The sequence below is a fragment of the Meleagris gallopavo genome, chromosome 3 (assembly GCF_000146605.3).
Source record: "Meleagris gallopavo isolate NT-WF06-2002-E0010 breed Aviagen turkey brand Nicholas breeding stock chromosome 3, Turkey_5.1, whole genome shotgun sequence".
Classification (NCBI taxonomy): domain Eukaryota; kingdom Metazoa; phylum Chordata; class Aves; order Galliformes; family Phasianidae; genus Meleagris; species Meleagris gallopavo.
Window position 1 is genome coordinate 56,179,599 of NC_015013.2, and position 25,960 is coordinate 56,205,558.

The window sequence follows — 25,960 nt, forward strand, 5'->3', positions numbered from 1 at the left end:
TGGCGGCAGTTCCGGCGGAAGGAAGACGGCAGGGCCGTGTTGCGGCGTGGGCTCGGGATGGTGCAGGACCCGCGGGGACAGCTGGTGGCCGAGCTGCTGCTGTCGGGCGGGGGCGGCGGGTGGCATCGTGTGCCTCTGCTCCCGCGCCTTCGTGGAGTGAGTGGCCGGGGGCGGCGGGATAGGGGGCTGAGCGTTTCTCCAGCGGGCTTTGTAGTGCTGCCGTTCTTTGTCCGGTGGCCGTCAGCATCGGTGTTTGTTTTTACAGGGATCGGAAGTTATATAAGCTGGGATTGAAAGGATTTTATATCAGAGATGACGATGAGAGTACGGGTAAGATAATTGTACGGTATGGTGTGGTGATGCGTGGAGTGAGCTGTGTGTGGGTATTGGGTGCGGCAGGGCCGCATCGCTTTCACGTGTGTCTGCTTCTAACTTACCTGTGGCATTTGTCGTTATGCGCACGTCTGGTGGTGCTTGAACAATTGCTAGCTGTGCAGGCAGGGATTCCACAACTGGTGGGATGGCTGGGGAGCACCGAGTAGGGAAAGGAGAGAGCCTTGGGCTCTGCTGCTCAGCTACAGCCAAAACACAGCTGTGTTATCAGCACAGCCGCCAGTCCAAACTCAGTGCTGTCCGGACTGCTGGGAGGGGAGTTAACTGCGACCCAGTCTGATGTTTGGGCTGTTGAAGCCTTATTTTTACTTTTGCTGTTGTCTTGCACTCTTGTTCTCCACTTGTTTTTACTCCCTCTTTTTGCTAAAGAAGTACGTGTGTAAAAAGAGCCTGAGAGCAGAGCCGTTCTGCAACTAAGGCCTGATGTGAAAATGTATCCCTGCTGCTTTTATAGGGTGGTAAATACAGCATGGTCCTGAAAAAGATACATTAATACAGCTAAATAATGACACAGTTAAAAAGTTTGGAATTCATGGAAGTGTTAATATTGGGTTATTTTTAAAAGTATATATACATATAGTATATGTATATAGTATATATATATAATGTATAAAACTTTGTATTTATGTTAATGTTGGTTCAGTGAACTAGTGCAAAAGATGAGAAATGCTCAATCTATTAATAGTTTTCAGGTACTTGTAATCTTTAAATGGGAAAGGAAGCTGGAGAGGTAGTATTTGTTACAGGATTTGCTGATGCATTGAGTTATAGGGGTGCTACAAGAAAGAAGGGAACACTTTTTATAAGGTGATAGGACATGGGGAAATGGTTTCAAACTGAAACAGGTGAGAATTAGGTTGGCTATAAGGAAGTCTTTCACAGTGGGGATGCTGAGGCACTGGAACAGGTTGCCCAGAGATATGGTGGGTGCCCTGTACTTGGGACACTCAGGGTCAAGCTGGAGGGGACTCTGAGCTACTTGATGTAGCTGTAGGTGTCTCTGTTCATTGCAGAGGAGGTGGACTAGATGATTACAGAACTGGAAGATTGTATTCACTCGATGTCATTTGTTCACAGGAGAGGAACAAGGATCTGAGCGGGAAAATGGTTGTCCCAGTGTGACATTGGGAGTGGACATTGATTGTGCTCTGGACCTGGAAGAAGCTGAACTGGACTCGGAGGCTGAGCTTATGAAGAGCATGGGGTTACCTCTTCACTTTGGTGGGCACTCAGCTCACAGGGACTTTGTGGTAAAAATCACCGTGCTTTATTTTTTCTGTTTACTTCCTGTTTCAGAATGTAGGGGCATGCCTACTCCTTAGTTACTTTTGAGACTGCAGTTTGTGGAAATGTATCTGTGTTGCCTCACTCAGGTTTTCCAGCATTATGTGACATCATGGTCCGTGCATTCACGTGCATTGCTGTTGCCTGTGCTGCACCTTTTTCTGCTGATTGAAAGGTTTCCTTTTCCAGGGCTGTCACTCTGACACTTCACCTGAGCAGAAGAGTGGCTGCTTGTTTAATAGCTTAAAAACGATTGGGACAAAAGGAAGAGGGGAACCAGAAAATTCTGTACAAAATGAGTGTATATGAAAAGAGGAATGAGTTACTTTGGACTTGATTGGAAAAGGCAAATGAGTGGAAAACTGAGTTGAACTGGAAAAATACGTTGCTCTCTGTCATGCAGCATCTTCTGTGCTGTGATTGTTCTGACTGCTTGGTCCGTGCAGTCTGTAAAAGTTGCTTGCTGCTTGGGCTTGGCAGGGTCAGGCTGTGCTTTGTGCTTCTGTGTCTGTATTGCTACTGCTGCTAGGAGGAGCTGGTTTAAAGCAGTAATGCTCGTGCTGTGCTGCAGGACAACTAATATACTGCAAACTGAGCGTGTATCTGCTTCAACCGTCTAGGTGTAGGGAGTAATAGAAAAAGTTAGTTCTTACATTCCCCTTGTAGCTGATCAAGCCAGTCTGTTCCAAAGGACAGGGCTTGAGCTTGGGTCCTCTGCTTCCTGCAGCAAGCAGCTGGGCTTTATGGATAGGCTGAAGTTGTGCGTCAGTGGGAAAAAGGCAGTGAGGTATTCAGTACCTGCTTCACAGAGTACAGGCCTCCCTAGAGGTGAGAGTGCCTTTGTGCAGAGCACTCTGTGATTCTAGCCTGATTAATTTCTCAATAAATAGGAGGAGCTTGTAAATTGTTTTACATGATGACATGTAAATAGACCTTCCAGACATCAGAATTGATGCTCGTAGTATGCATATATGATTTGTGCGGCTATATAGTAATAGTGCAAATAAGTCAAGTGAGAAGATAATGTGTATTTCTAGATTACTGCTAAGTGTTGTGCTTTGCACCACATACATTAAGGTGACGTTGTGAGAAGTGTGACTGGAACTTTAATGCCCATTCCCTTAAGCCAGCTCCTTGACAGGTTGCCTTATGCATTTGTCAGTGCAAGGGGTTGCAGCCATGTGAGTTGTATTCTCTCACCACCACCATCACGCTTTTACCTGTGAAATTTAATTGGACAGTTTATTCAGAAACTTGGCAGATTTATCTTCTGTAACATTTTGTTGCTCGGCGTGTTTTGCTTACAAGCACAGGAGAAGATTTTTGTCTTCTGTTTCATTGGACAGCTGTAGTAGTTTGAGTACATGGTAACAAATGAAATGGATTAATTGCAGAAAGAGACACCTGTTTGGATAGGAATCTTTTTCCTGTGTTTCTCTGAACTCTCTCAGCGATCACTGTGGGATGGAAGGAATATTTCATCAGTCATCTTTAGCCAGGTATAAGTTGGTTCTGTAAGCAAGATTTACAGAACTTGCAAATAAAAACATATTATGTGCTAACTACCCTAATAAATCACTTGAGCAGTGTTCGCCTGACACCTGCCTGGCCAGCAATAGTAAGGTTCACCTCTGTGGCACCCCAAAGAAGTCCTTGGTGTTATTGAATAATACTCTTGAGCTAAACTCAGTGACTCTATAGTTCCTGACTAATCTTCCCATAGCATTTTATGGTATTTCACACTGATGTCTTTCCTCTTAAATCACTGAACAATTATGAACAACTTCCCAACTGGAATTCTACCTTTTCCTGGTCCTTTTTGCAGATGTGCTCACAGCTGTTATTCACAGCTTTCTTAGAATTCTCTGGCAAAATGACAGGGTCCTATCAGACCTGTATAACCCTTGGCCCCTTTTGTGGGGAGAAAGCTAAGAGTGGAGTTGCAGAGTGAGGGAGGGTCGCAACAAGCAGAAATGTGATTACAGGGAGGGAAAGAAGGGACTGCCTGCATGTTGTGGATTTCTGAATATGTTTATCCTTTATATTTTAGGCAAAAGAAAAATATAGAAAGAGAAGTAACATGAAGTTTATGAAAAAGAAAAAGAAGAAGAGAAAAGAGTTACAGCAAAAACACCAGGATAAAATGGAGCAGAGATGCCAGGATCACACTTGTGGTGATCATAAGCAGTCCATCTCAGATGAGCCAGCCTCAGCTACAGAGCAAAGTGCAAAAAACAGCCAATCTCAGATTGCAGGTGAAGGGAACTGTGGAATTTCAGAGAGTCTCGTTAATGAAGCCTTACCCATTGAACAGAAATGGGAGAAGTATTGGAACGAGTATGGAGAGGGCCTTCTTTGGCAAAGCTGGCTGGAGAAGCATAAAGATGTCTCATCACCTGAAGCCATGACAGCATCTGAGCCTTGGAACAGTCCAGACACCAAGGAGGAGTGGGAGCAGCATTATAGTGAACTGTACTGGTATTACTGGGAACAGTTTCAGTACTGGACAAATCAGGGGTGGACGACGGAGAGCTCACATGCTGACAGTGTTCAGCTGAATGGGGTTATGCAGGAGACTGATCTTTTGCAAGAAATGAACCTGGTCAGCCCAGAGGCTGAAGGCAGCAAAGTGCTGATCTTGGAGCTGTCTCCTTCTCACACCAGAAGTGAGGAAACACTCACTTCAAGTGTTGAGCCCCATGATGAGATAATCTCTGGGATTTGTAATTTAAACCTAAATTTGGATGCGTTGGAGCAGAGCAGTGCACTTTTAACAGTAACCAATGAAGATCTTCAAGAACACAGTTCATGTAACAGTGAAAGCCAGAGTCCCTGTGTTTCAAGCCAGAAGGAACCATGTGATGGAGGAACCAGGAAAAGGAGAGCATCTTGTGAAAATAGAAGTATTAACCAGTCAGGTAATAGGCAATCAGCTAACATTAATTCTTCTACTATAAGTGGTTATATATAAAAACCAAGACCTTATATTTATCACGTTGTTTTTAAACATAGACTGAGTATTTTGTGGAAAGATAGCATAATTAATTCCTTTTTCTTCCCTCTGATTCTCTGGAACATCTCTCTTCTCTAGGCTGTATATTAAATGTATTCTTCATCCACAAGTGATTTTAACACAATACACACTTTATACATCTCCCAAGTGTACCACAAAAAGTGATAAAAGAGCACAGTTGGTGCTTTACTGGTTTATTAATTAGTTTTAGTATTGCAGCTGTATCATTCAACCTCTGTTTCTTTTTTTTACTGATAGTCTAAGATTAATGAAAACTCAATTTGATGTTTTCATGAATCTGACAAATATAAGGACAGGGTTTTTTTAGAAATATCCCCAAAAAAGCATTTTCACAGTTTGGGTTTGATTGTTTTTGGTGGTTCTGTTTTGTTCTTCTATTTAATAATGTAATACTTAAACTCTTGTTCTGTGTATGGTGTTATTGTGGACCAGCCGACTTCCAGAGGTCCTTTTCAGCATTACATTGTCAATTAGGTACTGAGCTGCAGTTATCTTTACAACCCCAAATTAGTGTACCCACATCAAGTGAAAATGCCAGTTCACAAAGGAGTATGTTGAGAGGCAGTGTTGTGCCTTATGGTGCTGGAAGGGTTTCTATGAGGGAGATGAAAAAAATGGACCAGTTCTGTGTGCAGGGAAAGGAGGTGGCTATCCTGTTTGACCACAGATTTTTCCTGCCAGAATTGCCAATAATTAGCAGTGTGACAGCTTTCCTGTCAGATGTATGGTTTCTCCTGCTGAAGATGAAAGATGATGTGAAATATGAGTGAAGAGTCAGCAGCTTGGGAATTCAGTTTGATGAGGTCTCTAAGTCCATTGCTTGTGACCTCCTAAGGAAGGAAGAAGCAGGTGTGCCCCCATCTTGATCTTACATTAGAGTTGAAATGAGAGATAGGAGAGGAAAATCTTTCTTGCGCTGGAGACAAAGCTTAAGAAGAAAGAAGAAACTTTGAAATTTGTATCCCGCAAGCATTTTATTAGTCCTGCTTAAAATTAACACTGTAGTGTAACTAATACTGGAGGCTTGTGTTGGCACGTTGTCCCCCAAAGGCAGGTAAAGGAATGTGTGGTTTAACACCTTTGCCTTATTTGTCAGATGAGGATATGTGAAACAACTGAACTGTTGCTGCAGATGCACTTTAAGGATGGGAAGTTCTGAAATTTAACATGCAAAAAGATTTAAAATAAGTTGTATCTTTTAGGTTCCCAGGAGTCAGGTAACTCATGTAGCTTAAATGACAAAGAACAGTTGCCGCTTTGTGATCAAAATGAAGATGAAGGAGAAGAAGAGCCCCCTGAAAACAGGTGTGCCAAAGTCAAGAGAAGGTAAGTAGTGAATTTTTTTTTCTTTTTTCCTCAAATTGTTATTTATAACATCTGTTTGATTGAGATTGAGTTAGAAGTTTTTCACCCAGATGGTGGTGTCACATTTGAACAGGTTGCCCAAGGAGTTGTGGATGCCCCATCCCTGGAGGCTTTCAAGGCCAGGCTGGATGTGGCTCTGGGCAGCCTGGTCTGGTGGTTGGTGACCCTGCATACAGCAGGGGGTTGAAACTAGAGGATCTTTGTGGTCCTTTTCAACCCAGGCCATTCTATGATTCTACGATAATCTTCCATTGCTGCCTATCACTTTACCTGGTAGTAAGTGAAGGATATTTCTTTGCTTTATAAAGAATATGTGACCTGGATGCCAAGTTGTGCAAGGTGACAATACCTTGTGTCACTGAAGTATATTATTAGAGATTATTATATTAAGAGATTATTAAATTGGGTGTGATGACTCATTTATTCTGGTTCAGTTAGTGTAAAAGGTACTACTTAATAACTTGTATTACTTAGCTAATGTGTTGCTAATAAAGTGCTCGGTACTGTGACATTCACAGAACAGTTAATCTCTGCCTTGTCACAGTCTTTTTCTTTCCTTGTAGTAAATCTGCAACCACAGAGAGGATGGGAGGCTTTTCGTTCCCTCTCTAATAAATCCAAAAACACACAGATGAAGGGATGAATGCAATTATCTGCTAATGATACTGCTTTTGCTGTAACATTTTGATATTGCTGTAGCATTAGTGATGGATAACATAGGTAGCATCATAGGTGATGAAAGTAATTTAGAAATAGGGTGAACAGACATTTTGTCTTCATCAGTTCCTCATAGGGCTTGGTATTAAATGTTTTGAGAAATCATTACAAATATTTGGAATATCGTAACTCAGGGGCATACTGAGTTGGGTAAGAAGAAGGATCTGTTCATGCATATAAATAGGTTGGTGTTATCTGCCTTGTTTGATATCAGCAGCGCATGGGGGAGTTATTGAAATGCATTTCTAAATGGTTTCAGTGCAGGAGTTTTAATGGCATTTCTTTAAGAGTGGGTAGGTTTTGTGGTTGTTTTGGTTTTTGTAATTTATTATTTAATTGTTTGGAGGGGGGAAAAAAAATAACCCCCAACTTAACTTGTTGTCATCTGTGTTTTCTCCTAGCCATGAACTGGATGTGGATGAGAATCCAGTGGAAGATCCCGAGGAAACCTGTTCTATTTTGGGCTTCAAGTGTGGTGCAGGACAAAAGTAATTGCTTATGAGGAACTCAGGGTTTCTTCACAGCAAGTCAGCTCTGTTGATATTATTTTAGTATGCCATTCATTTCCATTCCAATTTTGTTGAACTTTTGGAAGATAATTGGTGAAGTTAATTTTTCTGCAGTAAGCTTTAGCAGTAGAAATGCAGAGTTAGACAACAAGAAAAGTGCTTTGAAAGATAAGCATAACTCATAGGGTACTTGCAGTTACATAACTGCAAGCAACTGAGTAGAGAACTGAAATCTTGGTCAGCTAGTTAAATTTGGGATGCTTAAGGGCTCAAAACATTAATGGTCCTCTCAGTTTAGAGTCCTGTGAGCTTAGATCGTAATTTGTAGATGTTTCATGTTGAAATGAGGTTGCTTTACATTAACTATGTTAATGAAGTATTGCCAGGTTATTCAGGTTCAGTGAAATTTGCATTTTCAGTAGCATATCCTAAATGTTGGTTATCAGTGCCTTAGAAGCAACATCATAGAGCACAGGTGGACTGTAGCTTAGGTATAGGGCTCAGGTGACACATTTATTACATACATAAGATTCAAAGAGGAGTATGTCTTGTAGTTGACTCTGTCGCTACATGTATGTTAATTTTAAATCTTCAAAATTGTAAATTTCCCAACTAAATTTTTTTTACTTTCTTTTATTTCAGGTATGGTGGAATTCCAGATTTCACTCACCGAAGTGTTCAGTACCTGGAGAAAAAAGCAAAACTCAAGTCCAAATTTTTGGACATGCGTAAACCAAGGAAGAGCAAAAACACACACATCTTCTTTACAGAAGAGCCAGAAACATCTTGCAAAAAAATAAAACTCTAAAGAAGGTGGGCATACTTGTTAGTGTTGATGAATTGCATAGGTGTCTGTGCTCCCTTAGCTGTTGTTATATTATGCAAAGAAATTTTGCACACACAGGTGATTTCTTTTTCATTTTCAGTCTGATGCTAATATTCTTTTTTTTTTCCCTTCCTCTCCTCTTCCTCCTGTTTAGGTGAAGAATAGTTATTGTTAGAGTGGGTATAAAAAGGCATTGGTGGATGCCTAGCAGTCTAATAAAAGAGATGTGAGCTTAATATCATACATGGAACTATATACGATATAGGTGCATCATTCCTTTAAAGATATGTGTAGGTTTCTGTACTTACTAAAAGTATTTCTGATCTTAAATAAGTATGAGTACATTTGTTAGTGCTGGAATTTCTGTGGTGGGGGGGGGTAGGGTATATAATCAACATATACTGGGATGCTTGGCTATTCCCTAATACTTCACTGTAAAACACTGTTTTCTGGTGACGATGAAGAATGTTGTATTGAACTCTCATCCCATTGCTATAATTTGGGATCAGGAATTTGGCCATTGCTTCCTTGTACCCGAAGCCAGTGAGAAGGGCTGTAATTATGTGAAGGAGAAAAGAAGTTATAAATTTCCTCAGTCTTTCTGGCAAGCAACTGCACTAGGCCTAGTGCCACTCAGAGTAACTGTAATGTTAAAACTAAGCATCTGCATATACCTTTGAAGAGAGAAACTGACACCTGTCCATTGATCGAGATGCAGTGTAGAGTTACCTACTGTGCAGCAGATTTGATGCATGTACCATTTGGTGCAGCCTGGAGGTGAGGCAACTCAATCTCTCCTTTGCACCTAGGTGGTATCTGGTTCCCAAGACAACTTGTTATGAAAAAATGTGCAAAGGGAGCAGAGCTAAGGACTCATATGTTATAACTGGATGTTTTTTGTGTGCTTATTTGTGGATGTTTTCCTTTTTCAAAATGCACGTGGTGGAGAATGTATCCATGGCAGGTGCTTTTGAACTGCAGTGCTTTTAAACTGTCCTATTTGCACCTGGTTACCAATTCATCTAACAGTCTGTGATATATTTCCATTCCAGGTGGAAGCGTTCCTGAAGCAGGTTAATGAGCCTGTAGAGGAAACCATGTACCAGAAAGTCTCTCCTCTGGGTAAAGTAGAGGAGTCATCAACAAGCAGTGACTCGGAGGATCAGGAAAGTATCACCACTGCACGGAGTGTGAGATTCAGTATGGAAACTCCTGAGCTGCTGCCTTCCAGCGTGGTTGGTGGTAAACCTGGGATGAGTAAGCTGGAAGAGGTGATGGATGCAACAGCAAACAGTGCTGGATGCCAGGGAAGGGAAAAGCCCGAGTGTGGCTCTGGAAGGGTGCTGGTCCCTCTGGACATACCAGATTATCTCCAGGCAGAAATGGAGGATGTGAGCCCAGGTACGCCTGTTTCCTACAAACTGAACATGATTTAGTAGTGGGCCTGCTGCTCCTCTCCCAAATTACTGTGTTGTGTGGCATTTATCTATGGTTTACCACTTGGACCAAGAAGGTCTCTTTGAATAATTTATAGCTGTACTAGTGAAAGTAGTTTGTTCCTGGAGCACCAAAATCCCAGGCCTTGCCTTTGCTTTAGACAGTAATTCTGTATAGGTGAATAGTGACTGTTGATCTAACGTATGACCTAGTAGGTCATGTCTCTGATTAACACCTCTTTTTCCCCTGTGAGAGCTATTATGTCAGGTAGAGGCAAGGAATGTCCACTTTTGGATTCACATATATTCACAGATTTAGGAAATGTATGTTGTTTTAAAAAAAAAAAAAAAAGCCAGTTATAGTGTGAACTTACTTATTTAACCCTCTGAAAAACAGAAAATAAGATTATTTGGCTTTCTGCATAGTTAATCCTTTCCACAGTAATCCAGTTGTGTTATAATTATGTAAAATTCTCATCTAGATTGATTCTTATTCCTATTTAGTACATAAGCATTAAATTGGTGTCTGATCCACGTTTGCTCACCATTTAGAGCTTATTTCTATCAGCTGAAAGTCATGTCTAGCCTGAAATATTATCATTTTATAACTGTGACAGATGTTTGATAGATTACTTTATTCCTTTGCTATATAGAATGTCCTTTTTAACTTAAACTACTAATCTGCATAATCTGGCAGACAGTATTAAAGGTCATTTAGCAGTGTTGCTTAACTCGAGCATTTCGTATCTTGACTCTTATCTACCAGCCAGTTATATTCATAGCCTATGAAGACAGTTAGTTAACTTTTGCAGCATCTTCCAGTTGTAGATGAAAAAAATACTGCAAAGAAGAAAGAGAGAAAAAGGAGGAGAAAGCACAAGATTGCACTGGGAGAAATACCTCCTGAGATTGCTGCGGATCCTGAGCTGATCAAGTACTGGGCTCAACGCTACAGGCTGTTCTCCCGCTTTGATGAGGGGATTAAACTAGATAGAGGTAGGTGTACATAGTACACAGGGTTCTGACTTCGGTGGCATAAGGGGTACTCAAGCCTGTGACCTTTCTTACAGCTTATTACTAATTCTTTTGTTGAAAGGAGCAATACTGAGTGCACAGTCAACGCACCGACAAACAAAAAAGCTTTGGGACTTTTGTTCCCCAGCTTCTAGCATGGCACACCACTCTTTGTGCTAGTCGTGATGCTTGCTAAGGATTGTAGTGTACTCAAACAGTGCTTGGTCAGGACTTTCTCAGAAACTCAATGACTTTTTTTCTCCATAATTTTTTTTTTAGTTTTTTAACTTTAAAGTGCAGTAATGAATGTAATTTTGTTCTCTTAACATACACAGTCTTTCAGCAGTCATTTTCAAGGTTACATTTTTCCATGTTATGTGGAAACCACTTCCAGATCATCAGTTCATAGGTAAATAAGGAGTTAGTATCACCGCCCTTTTTGGTAAGATTTTTCTAAGCCTTTCATTTCTAATACTTTCCCATATAAACACACAGATTGTTTGGCAGGCCAAGCATGACTGTAAGGAAAATAACGTGTAGGATGTGAGAGGATATATTTCTGTTTTTATTTGTGGCAGAGCATAGTTACGACATGTATAAGATTTTTTGCAGATGTATTTATGTACTTGTCCTTGATAAGCACCAAGTTCAACAAAGCCTTCATTGAGAATCAGGCGTATCTATTCACATCAGTGAGACTTTGTTTGCTTAGCAAATCACTGGATTTACTAGAGTTTATAATCTTGAAAGCCTGTATTTCCTGGTCGAATGTGTTAAGCCAAAATTGCTGGGATTAATGCTAAACCTTCAGTTGTTTGTTTTTAATTTAGATGAAATGAGTGGTAAAAATACTTTTCTTCTCTTCCCTTTGCAGAGGGCTGGTTTTCTGTTACTCCTGAGAAAATAGCAGAGCATATTGCAGTCCGTGTGGCTCAATCATTCAACTGTAATACAATAGTGGATGCCTTCTGTGGGGTTGGAGGAAATGCTATTCAGTTTGCTTTGACCTCAAAAAGGGGTAAGTAGGCATTGTGTGCAGCACATTGTTTAATTTCTTCAACCTTTTTCCCTAAAATAAGGGAAGAAAGTTAAGAGGAAGTTTTTTAGGAGGAAGTTTTCTGCTCAGAGGGTGGTGACACACTGGAACAGGTTGCCCAAGGAGGTTGTGGATGCCCCATCCCTGGAGTCTTTCAAGGCCAGGCTGGATGTGGCTCTGGGCAGCCTGGTCTGGTAGTTGGTGAACCTGCACATAGCAGGGGGGTTGAAACTAGAGGATTGTTGTGGTCCATTTCAACCTAGGTCATTTCATTCTATGAAAATTGGAGAAAAACTGCTTTCCAATTTAAAGTCAAAGTTGGATTTACATTGTACATAATCAGTGTTAGTTTTACTTGGCATAGTAGCCAGTCCATAGGATGCTCTGAAGATTGTTGTTAAAGGTTAAATTCTGTTTGCAGTGCCAACCTGCAGTGACACCAGAAAGCTGCTGCTTTTCTCAATAGTATGTTAAGGCTAAGTACTCGAAAACATGTTTCATGTGAACTGTACTTAAAACATTGGAATAGGATCACCTGTGGGTGCAGCAGGACCTAATACAGAAAAGCAGTGATAACTTGATATTAGTGTAAGTTCTTGTTTCCAGGTAATGAAATTGCAGTGAATCATGAGAGTGCTTTGTGTAAAAACATTGACTACTTAATCCTCCTCTAGTTATGAAACACTCTGGTAAAATACCAGCTCATCGAACACTTCCAAGTAATTTCTGAGCAAGAAAAATGGTAGTTTGTGCTGCATTAAGTTTGGTAGGCTATGATGCGTTCTATAAACTATGTGAAATTTAGGAAATATTTATATGATTATATACTGCCATTGTATCATAATTCTTGTACTACGTTGGGTGTTTTTCAAACTCAATTTTCAGTCTAACGTGATCAGGCACAAGGTAAACATTAATCTTTGACAAAGGAGAAGAATGGGTTTGCAGTTTGGCTCTGTGTAAGCTGTTAGGCTCCTGCCAGGAGAGGAGATAGGAAGACTTCCTTCCTTAGGCAGACAGCCTTGCCTGTCCTATGCTTCAGCTGGGGAGTATTTTAGTAGATGTGTGATTCCCAAAACTTTTAACAGCATGCTGAGGCTTCCCACAGTCTTGGCTATGGTGTTGCTGTCACTTTGGTGTGAATGCATGGAACTTCTGCTGTAAAGTAAAGGACCTTCCTTTCCCTCTGAGGAGCTGGAGCTTCATGTCTTCCGCTACCTAGAAAATGAAGTCATTGCTTAGCACTTAAAATGAAATTATGGATGTGAGATGTATCTAGTTGCTGCAAGAGAGCATTGTGAAACTTCTGTTTGGTAACTGGGTGGCATCCATCAGTCAGATGCTTTGTGCATTTTGCAGCCCACATTACCTGTGCATTTCCTCCCTTGTTCCCTTGCAGTGATCGCTGTTGATATAGATCCTGAGAAACTCAGCCTTGCACGCAGCAATGCCGAGGTGTACGGCGTGGCCAACCAGATTGAATTTGTGTGTGGTGACTTCATGGTGCTGGCTGCTGACCTGAAAGCAGATGTTGTGTTCCTCAGCCCTCCTTGGGGTGGGCCTGACTATGCCACTGCTGAAATCTTCGACATCCAAACTATGATTTGCCCAGATGGATATCCTTTCAAAGTTGCGTGTCATCATGGGTGTGATTTTCAGTCTTTTATGTTTTTTTTTTCTTCCCTGCTTTTCTTGAGGTGGGCTTTGCCATGTCCAGCTGGCTGACTGAAAGTGATGGCATCTGTATGAGGTGCTACAAGATATGGTTTAGTAACTTAATGATAGTAATGATGATAGGAGAACAGTTGGACTAGATGATCTTGTATGTCCTTTCCAACCTTGTGATTCTATGATGTGAAATTCAGCTGACGTCACAGTTGTCTCACATTTTTTTTAATTCTCCCCCCAGCCTCAACTATAAACAATTGACAACCTAAAATTAAATGCTTCTATTATTTTTTATTTAAAGGAATAGTTGTCATAAAGTTATTCTTGAAGAAGAAACTTCAGAAAATGTTCGTATCTTCTAATTTAAAGTATTCATTATTTTTGTTATGTGATTTTATTTAAAGAAACAACCCTGAAGTAATCAACTCACATGGTATGTGCGTAGGCAATCATTAGTTATGTGAGCTATAAATTTATTTTTTTTAATGAAAGCTAGCCTTGCTTAAAATACTTATATCATTATTATAACTCCTGCTCATGATGTGGGAAAACAGAAGAATACAAGCAAAATATCAACTCATTTAATTAATGTATAATATTTCATGTTAGTTTATTTACATTGGTAGTGAGCAGCCATTCATTTAGGAAGGCATGAGCATAACAGTCTCATCAACTACAAAACAGTGGTGTTTTTTTTTGTCAAATAATCTCTAAATGGTAGCTATACTTCTAAGGGTAAAGAAATCTATGGCTGTGTGAGAGGCAGTATTATGCAAAATGATTGAGAAAGCAGGTATCAAACCAGTGTACTGACTATAAACTGCAGTTCAGCTTCTCAAATTCTTTTTTGCAATTCAGTTAAATTTTCTAGGTAAAATGAGTGAGTTGGTTGGGGTTGTTTGAGGTTGTTGGTTTTAAAAAAAAAAAACAAAACCAATAATGGTGCAATAATGGTGTTTCTGCCTTTCGTACTAATTTCTGCATTTCAGAACAATATCTAATTACATAGCCATTACATTATTGCATAATAAGCTTTCAAAATGAATAAATATATAATAGTTTCTCCCTCCCTGTAACTTTTTTTTTTTTTTTCCTTTACTGGCTTCTACATTTGAAATTTTCAGGCTCTCCAAGAAGATCACAAACAACATTGTGTATTTTCTACCTCGGAACGCTGACGTTAACCAGGTATGTGACTGGAAAATGGCTTGGTAACTACCAAAACCTCAACTTGCTTAAAACACAGGTAGTATAAGCACAGAGTTAAGGTTTTTAAGTCTGTTCAACTGAACGTGTTTGGTTGTTTGGTTTGTTTTGTTTAAAATTTGAACCTTACGTTAAGTGGTTTCTGTGTTTCTGGCACTTCTGGCATATTTAGAAATGGGGGATAGTAGATGATTTTCATTATTTTGATACTATTCCTTCATAGAGCAGCAGACTGGAGATACTTACAGACAATCCAAATATAGTGTATTTGTGTGCCAGACCGATACAGTCATATAAAAGGAAAAAGGTATTTTAACCAGCTCATACCATCTCATAAATTCTGAGTCCTAAACCTTTCTGGTTTTCCATTCATGAAGGAGTTGCAGGAGATCACTGTACAGCCTGGTATCATTAATGCCATTGCTGTCGTTCTCATTAGCATGTTAGTACAGTCTCAAGCAGGAGACATCTGTCATGCTGCCATACAGGTGTGTAGTTACCTAGGGGCTGCTTGCACAGCAGTGATTGGATTACTTAGATGTAGTACTGACTTGTTAAATACACAGTTTATTTTACCAGTTCAGGGTAGTTTTTTTTGTTTGTTTTTGTTTTGGTGCTAGAAATGTTCATTAGAAAAGTACTGTAACTGGTTGTTGTGATTGTTGACATGGAATGTCAAATACAGTTTCTTCTTCAGTGTTTGAAATTAAATATGTCAGTCTAGTACTTTTTTTATTTTGGAAGTAATTAGATGACTGTAACACTTCCCCTGGGTGTCTGGTTTAGTTTCCTCTGTATATTTTCTATGCTAATTATGTCTTGTAGATTTTAAGCTAAGACGGAGCAGTGAGATGTTCTCCTCACTTGCCTTATGCCACAGAACTTCACAGGTTTATTTCCACTTTTCCAAAAGCTTTGTCTAACATAGAGCAGGTGAGGTCTTCAGCCAGTGCCTGCAGACATGGTTTATGGCAAATGGACAGTATGAGAAATGGGCTGAAATTCTCATGGCGTAGCTGTTAGCATGCTCTACCTGTGTAGCACCTGTATGTGGTTGCGTTAGATGTTTTGCTGCCCCTACCTCTTGGTCCAGTTGCTTCTGATTGTTGTTCACATGCTCTGGATGTTCCTTGGTGTACATCCACAAGTTCTCCTTTACACAAATTGCTGAAGAGTAAGTGCTTTCGCTCAGAATTGTGGCTATGTGGTCACAGCTTAGTTGTAAAAGGAGATGCTTGGATTCAGCTCAGTTTTCCCATCTATAGGATGTTCTCACAGAAAGAAAGCAACTCCTTATGCTTTCTCTAGATACTGTGCCAGTTTACAGAAAAAAGGTCTAAAGATTGATTATCTGACAGTGTGGAGAGAGAATGTGAATCTAACTTAGTGTTGTGGGAAATTTAGTGTTAGTACTTGCTTGGACAGTGGTGGGTTGTACTTGACCTTCCTAACTATGATCGTAGTGGATTCTCTGGTCCACAGAAGACTATGCAAAAGTTACAGATTTGGCTATCTTAATCTCTGGTAGTATTTGAGTGACATTTCTGAATGTACCACTACTGAAATTTCAGGACTGTGAATCTCTAGAGGAAAGGAAGATATATCTTCAAGGTTCCTTAATGGTAGGCGTGAACAGTTTTTCTTCTTAGTTTCTATAAGGTTTTGCCCACAGTTCTGATCCATTTTACTTATCTGACGGATTGAAAAGAATAGCTCCTGTCCTGACAACCTTGGCAAGGGTGCAGAACACCACTGCTAGTGTACCGTGGTATAGCTGTGCTTGTAAATGTAATCCGTAAGCACCAGGGGCCTAGAAAGGTTTGATGAAGAAAATATTTAACATTTTTTGCAGGAGATTAAAACCTGAGATCTAAATAACTTCGATAAGGCAGTATTTGCTGAGAGATTACCTGATGACTTAGATTTGAAACTTGCAAGGTTCTTAAGTTTCATTTATGATAGCATTGCAGAGGCTTATCAGATTTGCCTGTTCTGTGTCCTTAAAAGTTCTCTTTTTGTATACATGCAAATACTTTAGGCTTTCATGTATCTCTGAGCTCCCAGAAGAGGCAGTCTGGCATGTTTAGCACGGAAGGTGGCAGTTGTTAAATCTTCAATACTCTGCCTCTTGTTTTTTACTGACTGCCTGAATCTACAACCAGAGTGTGCTTTGCCAGTTAAAATTGATTTGGAAGCTGATTTAATTGTTGTTGCAAAACTCCATGCAGATGTTTATACTGACTGTAAGTCAGTGTAGCAGTGCAAGTTGGCTTGTCTGACAGTAGATCTCAGGTTTGTAGAAATAGATGCCCAGCAATTGGAATCAACCTTAGAGCTAAAATCCTGCTTTTCCTTTGATTAAGAGGGTGCAAATTTATTGGAAAACATGCTTCTTTTTTTTTTTTTTAAGTCATTAGATATGTTGGATAGTGTGACTTCTTGCTGTGAAAGCAGGTGGTTGTTGACCTCAACTGCTCTGTTTCTGAGGGCACTGCGTTCATTGCCTTCCTGGTAGATCAGACCTGCAACCTTGTTCTGTATGGCTTTATTCCAAAAGTGATGTGTACTATGCCTGCATAGTACTACGACTTTTCTGAGTCAATTTGGTCTTGCAGAGAGGAGAGAGGATTTCTTTGGCTGAATCCTCTTAGAAAATTCAGTGAATTTATGTGGAAGAAATTCTTCTGTACTTCTGCCTCAAGAGGGAGCATCGAACCAGTGAAACACACTTGGTGTGTTTACAAGCAATAGGAAACTTTTCTCTTGGTTGCATCCAATCTTCTGGTTTATAAGCATGTGCTTGATTCAAAATATATAATGCATAGGTCCATTTTTAGCTTAATCAGTCTTTCAGAAATGTTCTTTCTGATTAGGGAATATTCAGGAACCATTATATATGCGTGTGTGCATAAAGATATAGTTCATATTTGCAGCTCATCCTTGCTGATACCTGTTTCTTTGCAGCATCTTTACCTTTAAGTCTTCTTTTCTTTTTTTTAAACATTCTTTGTATCCCTATTAAAAAAAAAAATAGTTTTAGGGAGAATTGGCTTGAAGGGCAGAATTGTGAGATTTATAGATATTACCAGTTGAGAGTGTTTTAATACTACTGCAGTTCTGGGTGAAAATAAGCTTTTATTTGGCTGCCAGCAGTATTTTTGGAAAACGGAATAAAAAGTTTGACCAGCTAAGAATTCTTTCAAGGTAGGAAAGAACTTGAAATCACTATCTCAAAATAGACATGTACATTCAAATCAAAATTATGCTGTAGCAAACGTAAGTGAAAACGTTTGGTAAACGTTTGGGTAGTTGAAAGCTGTTTTTACCTTCTATGAGAAGAATTAATAGTACTAATTTAAGCTGATAGTAGTTAAAAATAAATAAATGAGGATATCTGTGCCTTGGCAAAATTCTGATGAAGATACATTTCCTACCCTTGCTCTGTGGTTAATAGGCTCCATGAGCAGCAGGAAACCTGAAGTCAGGGAATGTCCAACCTTTCCCAACATCCTTGTTCTCAGCTGGTTCATTTCCATCACATCAAGGGAAAGAAAGGAGATACCTGCAAGAGATACTATGTTTGTATCTTCAAACCTCAGCTAAGCCTAATCAAGACTTGCATGAGTGATTGGAGAAGCAAGCTGGTTGAGACTGATTAAATAATGTCTACATTCAGGAAGCTGTGCTAAGCCTCACTGTGTACTCACCTCAGGGACTGGCATTTATCCTAAGTATCCTGATTTGTTGCACTGCCTGTTTTCTTCTCTTCTGTATCTTAATATTTGCAGCAAAGATGGAAGAATCTGGGATTTATTGTAGGAGCTTCTTTGTAGTGGTTTCACCTCATTAGAGAAGGCATACTGTTGTTGTGTAGGGCACCAAAACATAGAATCCTCCTAGATATTCACACACTAATGCAGTGATGCTGCAGACTGTTCTAGATGACATGGGTGCTGTTGCTGAGGTGTTTGTCCTGCCACTGGTTGTCAGGACAGGGTCAAGCTGTGTGATGCCTTCTTCTGAAAAACTGCTGTGACATATATGCTGATGGTATAAGACATTAGCACATCAGCATCTCTACCAGCCTAGCCAAGCACAGCAGCTGGAGCAGTGGCGAACATTGTGGATTGTTGCTCACCCTGCCCATTATCAATTGTTGCTCAGCTCAAGCTGTCTTTTTGGGATAGAAAATATGTTTTGGTCTATCCAAAGTCCGGCCTGTGACATAAGAAAAGCACTGTAGCTCTATAAAGAGATTTGGCAATGTTTGAAAGCCTTTCTCCATGGGTAGATTGGTTGAAATGATCTCTTCAGGAGGGAAGTGGTAGTGTTGGCTCTGTGCTGTGGGTTACAGCCACAATGTTGTGAAGTCATGTCACAGACCTTGCTAGCGTACTACACGGGTTTTGTACTGGCAGACTTCAGGTCAGTATGGGATAGGGTAGAAGAAAAGGTCTAATAAATTAAAAATAATTAATAAAGGAAGTATCAGGAATTTTTCTAAAATGGGCTAACTTAAAAACAAAAAACAAACAAACAAAAAAAAACACCAGCCCTTCAAAATTCAAGGCAATTTCACATTCAATTTGAGTATAGTTGCAGTTTCATAAACAGGAACTGTTTTATTTATTGAAAATGTATTTTCCTCTTAGAGTTGCTATTAAACTTCTGCAAAATTTCCCCATTTTCAGCCAGCAATTTTTGGACATAAAAGTAGAATGGCATAACAGAGGAAGAGGAAGAATACTGCTTTTTTGGTAATATATTTCCTTTAAAGGTCATCTGGTTCAACTCCCTTGCAGTTACCAGGGTCAGCTACATCAGGTCACTCAGAATTCTCCCTAGCCTGACACTTAGTGTCTCCAGGGACAGGGGCATCCACCACATCTCTGGGCAAACCTATTCCAGTGCCTTACTACCATTACTGTAAAAAGAACTTTTTCCTTTTTCCTTCTATGCAATTTAAGTTTCTCCTGTTCTAATTTGAAATCATTTCCCCTTGTCCTTTCACAACAGCCCCTGCTAAAGAGTTTGTCCCCTTCCTTCTTATAGCCCCCATTTAGATACTGAAAGGTTGCTATCAGCTCTTCCTGGAGCCTTCTCTTCTCCAGGCTGAACGGCCTCAGGTCTCTCAGCTTGTCCTCATAGGGAAAAGAAGCAGGAGGAGTTTTTGCCTGTCCTTAGGACTAGAGAATACCTCCAGGGTCTCAGCCTGTGCAAGATTAAAACCAGGTTCTGTCTCTTAACTTTCAGTAAAGGCTGTTTGTTTGGTTTTTTTTTTCCCAAATGTAGTCAAGGCTGTGGTTTCAACCAGCATTCTTTATGGCCTCATCCATTCCTCTGGTCAATGTCTGCCTTCTTTGAACCTTGCGAGAAGGAGTGGTCATGCAGCACTGAGGAGAGAGTGGAGCATGGGACAGTGGAGATGATGTGTCTGGATGCAGTACTGGCATTTCTGGGAAGATGCACTGTGTGAGAGCAGCTGGGTTGGGCATGGTGCTGCATTTTATAGCTGAGCAGGAGAGAGACCTGATGGGAAGTGATAAACATAGTGCCTTAGCAAGGTGTTCATAGGTACATAATCTTCCATCTATGCTATTTATCATGTTCTCCCACGTGATTACTACTAGTTAATGGGAAGTAAGTATGTTGGCATCGTAACTGTGATCAGCAACCTCTCTCCGCTTAAGCTATTAGTGAATTAATTGTTAGCAGCCCATTGTGACTCCATCAATCATGAGCTGACCTGCCAGCAGTCTGCCTGATTTTGTATTGATGTGTAACATAGTCCTGCTGGGAAAGTCTTACAGACAGCATTTATTCACTGTGTACTGTGTTTTCAAAAAATAGGTGGTGTAGGAGACAAGCAGAAGATTACATTTGTTGTTACGTAGAGTTGTGTTGCGTGTTCGTTTGCTTTTTAACGTGGTCGCTTTTCAGACTTCTTCCTGTTTCTATATTGGAAACTGACACCTGGGTTTGGGACTTCAGCTATGCCTAATTAAATGAAATCACTTCTCAGTCGCAGGACATTTTGCTATCCTAAATGGTGGTTTCACATATCTGGTTATGTTTCAGATGTTATTACTGTTTGGTCTGTATCTAGTGCTTAGAATGATTTGCTGGTCCTAAAATCAAGCAAAATGCTCTTGACTCTGATAGCGATGAAAAGAATGCACATTGTGCAGATCCTTTTTCTTTTCTTGCCTTTGTTTCCTCAATATGATACTCCATTTTTGGAAAATCAAGATTGAAAATGAAACTTTGATTTTGTCTGCAAATCTTGTGCCTAGATGGTAAGATGTTTATTATGCTTCACGTTTTGAAAGACCACCTGTGTAGTCTTTTTAGGGTCCTTCCAACCCGAGCCATTCTGTGATTCCATAATAATACATTTTAGAGATTTTGTATGGCATTTTGTCCTTGTTAATCTGTCAGGCTTCACTGAGCCCTTCCAAGGAAAGCTTGCAGCTAGCAGCTTGCACATAATTAAATTTGCAGCCTCCAGCAGTTTACAAACAAGCATGGTGATGGAGAATTTGTGTTTTTCTCCTCTGAATGTTGGTGGTTCCATCTGAGCAGTCATTGCCTCCTTGCTGGGCTCCCTTTGCTTCCCTGCACCTCCCATTAACATGAGACGCTGCAGTGTTGACAGATGTATTCTGAGGAGTGCAGTCATGGATTTTTGCAATCTGGAGATTTCTGTCCTGACTCTGCCTCTGGAATTTATGCCTATGTGCCCATTAGAATTTTGTCACCTTTGGGTTTTCAAATATATTTTTTTAAGGAGTCAATTGAAATTACTCTTATTAATCCTGGATTTAATGCTTTAAAGTTATTTATATATATGTGTATGTGTGTGTATGTATGTGTGTGTATATATATATATTTATACATGTAGCATGTGGATATTGTGCTCTCAGGTATCCTTCAGCAAATGCCACTTGTTAGCAGAGGGAGTGACATTCACCTCCATTACTGAATAAGTATTCTGTTTGGACTTCTAAGAGAAATATTTAGTAAATAGTTCAGTTTTATATGAATGAGCAAGTTGTACTTATATGTGCCTAGTTATATAAACTGTGCTCCAAACTTGGGATTGGGTAATCCAACGTAATTTCAGTGTTGATATATTAAGTTGACCAATCCAGTCAATGTTTCTGAGGAGTTAAGCAGCTATAGCTTCAAAAGGTATTCTCTTACACTTTTTGCAAGAGTCATTTACAATAAAATAGGACAGAATTAACATCTTCCTAGGAAAAAAAAAAATAAATGGGTTGCCTTGCAGTATTAACTGCTTTTAGAATTTCAAGAAGGAAAAGATAAGTCATAAAATTAACATTCTTGATCACTTGCCAGTTCAGACTCTCGTACTATTTATAAATTGGCCTGCTTCTGCTTTTTACTTAAGTGGCAGGTTCCTCTTTGACAAGAATGTGGAATTTTTTTTTCCTATCACCATTATAGTGAAGGATGAATAAAACTGCTCAGACTTTTGTTTTTATCTGCAGATAAAGAAAGAAAAAGGAAAAAAAAGGGGGGGGAGGGGAGGAAAGGAAAGTAAATGTCTGTTTTAGATAAGTGTGATCTTTCTGGGCAAGTCAATAAAGGTTCAAGGTATAATTTAGATTAATTTGTTATTTCCTCTTGATGGTAGGCTGCTTTTTTACTTGCAGTAAAATAGAGGAAGCTCAGCATGTTTATATTTAAACCTGTGCTACTGAGTGAAGTCTCAGAGGAGTTCAGAAGTGGCAATAACGCAAGCCGAACTTCACGTTTTAGCTGACAATATCACAGACATCTTGGTTTAAAGATCAGCGCAAGCCTACTGCGGGCCTGCAGCCCTTCTGTTTTTTATTTTGTTGATGTGGAAAGTTTTCCAGCATCAGACTGCAGAACAGCTTTGCAGTAGCAGTCAGGAGGAGGGCTGCGGGGAGCAGGCCCGCTCAGGAGCAGCGCACCATGGCAGCTGCCTCCCGACTGCGCGGCCTGCAGCAGGGAGCAGTCAGTCATCTACCGTCTGCCAGAGCGCTGCTGGGCGCGGTAAATATGAGCAGAAGGGGACAGAGAGGGTTGTGTGCTCGAGTCCAAAAGACAAAGTCCACAACAGTGTTTCCTTTGCAGTTGTCAGTTGTAATCATTAAGCACCGAAGGTGCTCACTGGGCTCTGTCAACAGAGTGTGAACGGTCTCACTCGAGTGGCTGCAGACAGGCCCTGCGCTGCCCCACAGGCGCTTTACCTCATTCTTCAGTGGTTGCTCAGCTCCCGGCTGCCTTACCGTCAACAACGTCTGAGATTCACCTGCATGCAGCAGCAACTTTTCTTTTATTGTTGCAACATGGAAAAAAAAAGAACAAAAAAGATAGTATTTTTGAAAGCTGTTTGGTTTGGGGGCTGCATATTTTTTGTTGTGATGTTTTTGTTTTGGTTGGTTGCTTTATTTCCTTCCCCAACTCTTCAGCACAACCTTTATGCTTCCCAGTTTCAGGATTTGTTTTTACTCTGCCCACAAAACTTTGCATCTTGACATGTAAATTTTTGTTTTGATGTTTTGACATTCAGGATTTTGGCTTGCTTTTTGCTGTCACCATTACCAGGCAAGCATCAGGGATGCTTGCACTCCCGGTGCTCTGCAAACCAGGCTGTAGTATGTCTCAGCATAGTGTGAGAAGTGTAATGATTCTTTATCTTTAGTTTTCAAGTTCTCCTGTTTTCTTGGCTGAGTGGATAGGGATGAATTCCAGGTCCCAAGAAAGCCACAGACTCGCTTCTGTGGATAAAATAGGAAACACACAGAGGACCGGAGGCATTAGGCACCAGTGATATCAGAGCAAAGATGTTTACGTGACATGAACAGAAGTTTGGGGATTTTCCTCTTTACCTGCACATTGATTGACCTATTTCTTGTTCTTTTGTTTTTCAGATCGCTTCCTTGGCAGGGCCAGGAGGGAAAGTTGAAATAGAACAAAATTTTCTCAATAACAAACTGAAGACAATAACAGCTTATTTTGGGGATCTGATAAGGCCTGACCTCTCCTGAATTTCACGTACATTCTTCCAGACACAACCTCCTTGGGTACTTTACTTCATAAACCTTTGTACAACTGGCTTGTCCAAAATGACGTAAAGCTGTTTTCTGCTTTAATTTCTGTTCCGAAAAATGTTATGTTCATTGCCAATAAATGTTTTATAAGAATTCTGGCAAATTTCTAAAACTAGAGCAGCTGTGAACGTAGAAGAAACTTTCTAACACAGTCTTGCAAGATCAGCCAGTTGAAAGGGACCTGGGGACTTCATTGCAACTCTGATGTGTGCTGCTGCGGTACTTACTCCATTGTGGATGTTCAGGGTGTTGAATAGTTTGAAAGACACCAAGTGTCAAGAACTGTCTGTGCTGACAAAACATGAGCACCTGAACATAACATGGACCTATGTGGTATGATACACGCTGCCAGGTGCCGCTGACATCTGGCTTCTCAGGCTCCCTGCTTGCCTGGAAACCTTCTCAGGTTTCTTCATGGTATAATGGCCTACACATTTGCTATAGTGAGTTCTGCAGCTTGCTGCAACTTACAGAGAGAATAGGGTGTGTTTGTGGCTGGCAACAGGGCTGTACCCTCTCCTTTGCTATTTATTCTTTTTCCCCCTCTTACAGATACTGAGGAGAAACCTGACTGGAGGTTGGTCCCAGTAGCTTTACTGGAAGAGTTACGCGCAGGTTTCATCCTCTTTTGGACACCTGCTCCTCATGCAAGCAGCATGGAGCAGCAGAGGGAGCACTAATCCCCAGTGGGAATAATCCACTCCCAGTCTGGGTTTTGAGGGAGAACAGTTGCCTTCAGACATTTCTTCAAGCAGAAAAGGACTCAGACAAGAAGAGAAGTGTCTGTAGGGTACAGACATGAACTTCTCGCTGAAACACGCTTACAGAAAGTATATGAGATTAATCTTGATAGTGCTTATGAGGTAAGAGTGTAGGAGTACCATTTTGAAGATGAAAAGATTCTCCTCTACTTGGAGTGCAGCAAATCATGATGTTGAAGGCAGCAAAGGCTAAGCGCTGAACCATGGATCTGTGCTGATGAGCAAAGCTTTGTAGAATGACAGCATGGAACAACGAAATGAGAGGAATTTTCTTTAAAGATAATAAAGATATATTTAAATCTTTAAATCAGTTAAGAGACTAGGGTTCATGTATGCGGGTTGTTAAAAATATATGTGCAACTTGACTCATTGCAAGTGTCAAAATGCAGTAGAGAAGCACCTAGGAAATAATTTTCCAAAATGTATTGTCCTTCCAGTACCAGACAACTTCTGAAGTGTTAAATGAGCATTTCCTACCTTCACATGAGGTGTAATGTTTTGACTATTTAACTTGCATCACTGCATTATTTCCACTGTGCTGAAGAACTGCTGTGATGGTGCAGGCCCCCATGCCAGTATTTAAAAGGAGGTAGAAAGAGGGGAAACTACCTGCTCTGCAGTGTTTCCTAAAGAATGGCAAGGGGGATTGTGTACTGTACACCTACTTCTTCCTCAGAAATGTGTTGGATTTGCAGACAATCCTTTTGCTATGAGGAGGAAGAGGAGAGGGGCAAGTGCTGATATTACAGGTCCAAGCCTACTGCAGCAGTAGCATGTAAATGTAGTGATGTTATTAAAATTCCACTCTGAGCTAATTTAAAAAAAAAAAATTACAAGGCCAAATGAAAAATAAATGTATACTCAGTATGTTATAGTTTTCTGTACACTGAAATTTGACCACATTGGGCCTGCAGCTGCTTAAGTTGTCATCTTATTTTTTGGTCCTTCTTCTTTCCCATAGTTAAGAATAACTTTAGAAGCATTTTGAGATCTCACTAACACCACTCGTTTCACCTTGTTTTACCGCTTGTTTTATAAGACAAGTGGTCTGATTTTGTTCAGCGTCCAGTTTTCAGGAAGTAGAAGCTGAAATATGACATACAAAGTACAACACTTACTGTTCCAATGATTGCTTCCAATTTAGTGAACTTAATGATAAAAATGGAAGTCTAGTTAAGGGCTTTTCCTGAGCCTGGCAAGCATGTTAAGAGTCAAAAATGGAAGAATAACCTTGTTCATGCCTGTTCTTCTGTGTTAACCAAGAAGTGCAAAAGAGCTGTGTTAGCTGATTGGTTAATTTGTTTTGCATATCACTTGAAGTCAGAATGGACTCTGCTGGGATGGTTGCTGCCGGTTTTGTGCTCAGTGCAGTTTCCCGTGGTGGAGAGTCACTCAATTAAACCTAATGGACTGACCCTAATAAAACCTTAAGCCTTACATACCTCTAAGAGCATTCACTTCATGGATGTCAGTAGTTTCAACCAACAAACTCTTCATAGAGGACAGCATCAGTCGTTATATGAGTTTCTGTAAGGTGTTGTTCTGCTTTGTATTTTGGAAAAAAAAATGTAACGTGATGAAACAGAATTAAATTTCCGGTGTTTTAA

The 25,960-nt window shown here is 40.3% G+C and overlaps 1 protein-coding gene across 1 annotated transcript; it reads left to right on the forward strand.

Moving 5' to 3' along the window:
• Positions 1 to 6: 6 nt before the first annotated feature.
• Positions 7 to 25,960, forward strand: TGS1 (trimethylguanosine synthase 1). Its single transcript, XM_010708942.2, is given in 14 exon segments — positions 7 to 156; positions 266 to 330; positions 1,471 to 1,643; positions 3,728 to 4,595; positions 5,914 to 6,037; positions 7,195 to 7,281; positions 7,945 to 8,081; positions 8,084 to 8,115; positions 9,181 to 9,529; positions 10,387 to 10,560; positions 11,453 to 11,596; positions 13,014 to 13,230; positions 14,392 to 14,470; positions 23,413 to 25,960. Coding segments are annotated over 12 exon segments (2,388 nt in total). The 5' UTR covers positions 7 to 156; positions 266 to 330; positions 1,471 to 1,583; the 3' UTR covers positions 23,530 to 25,960.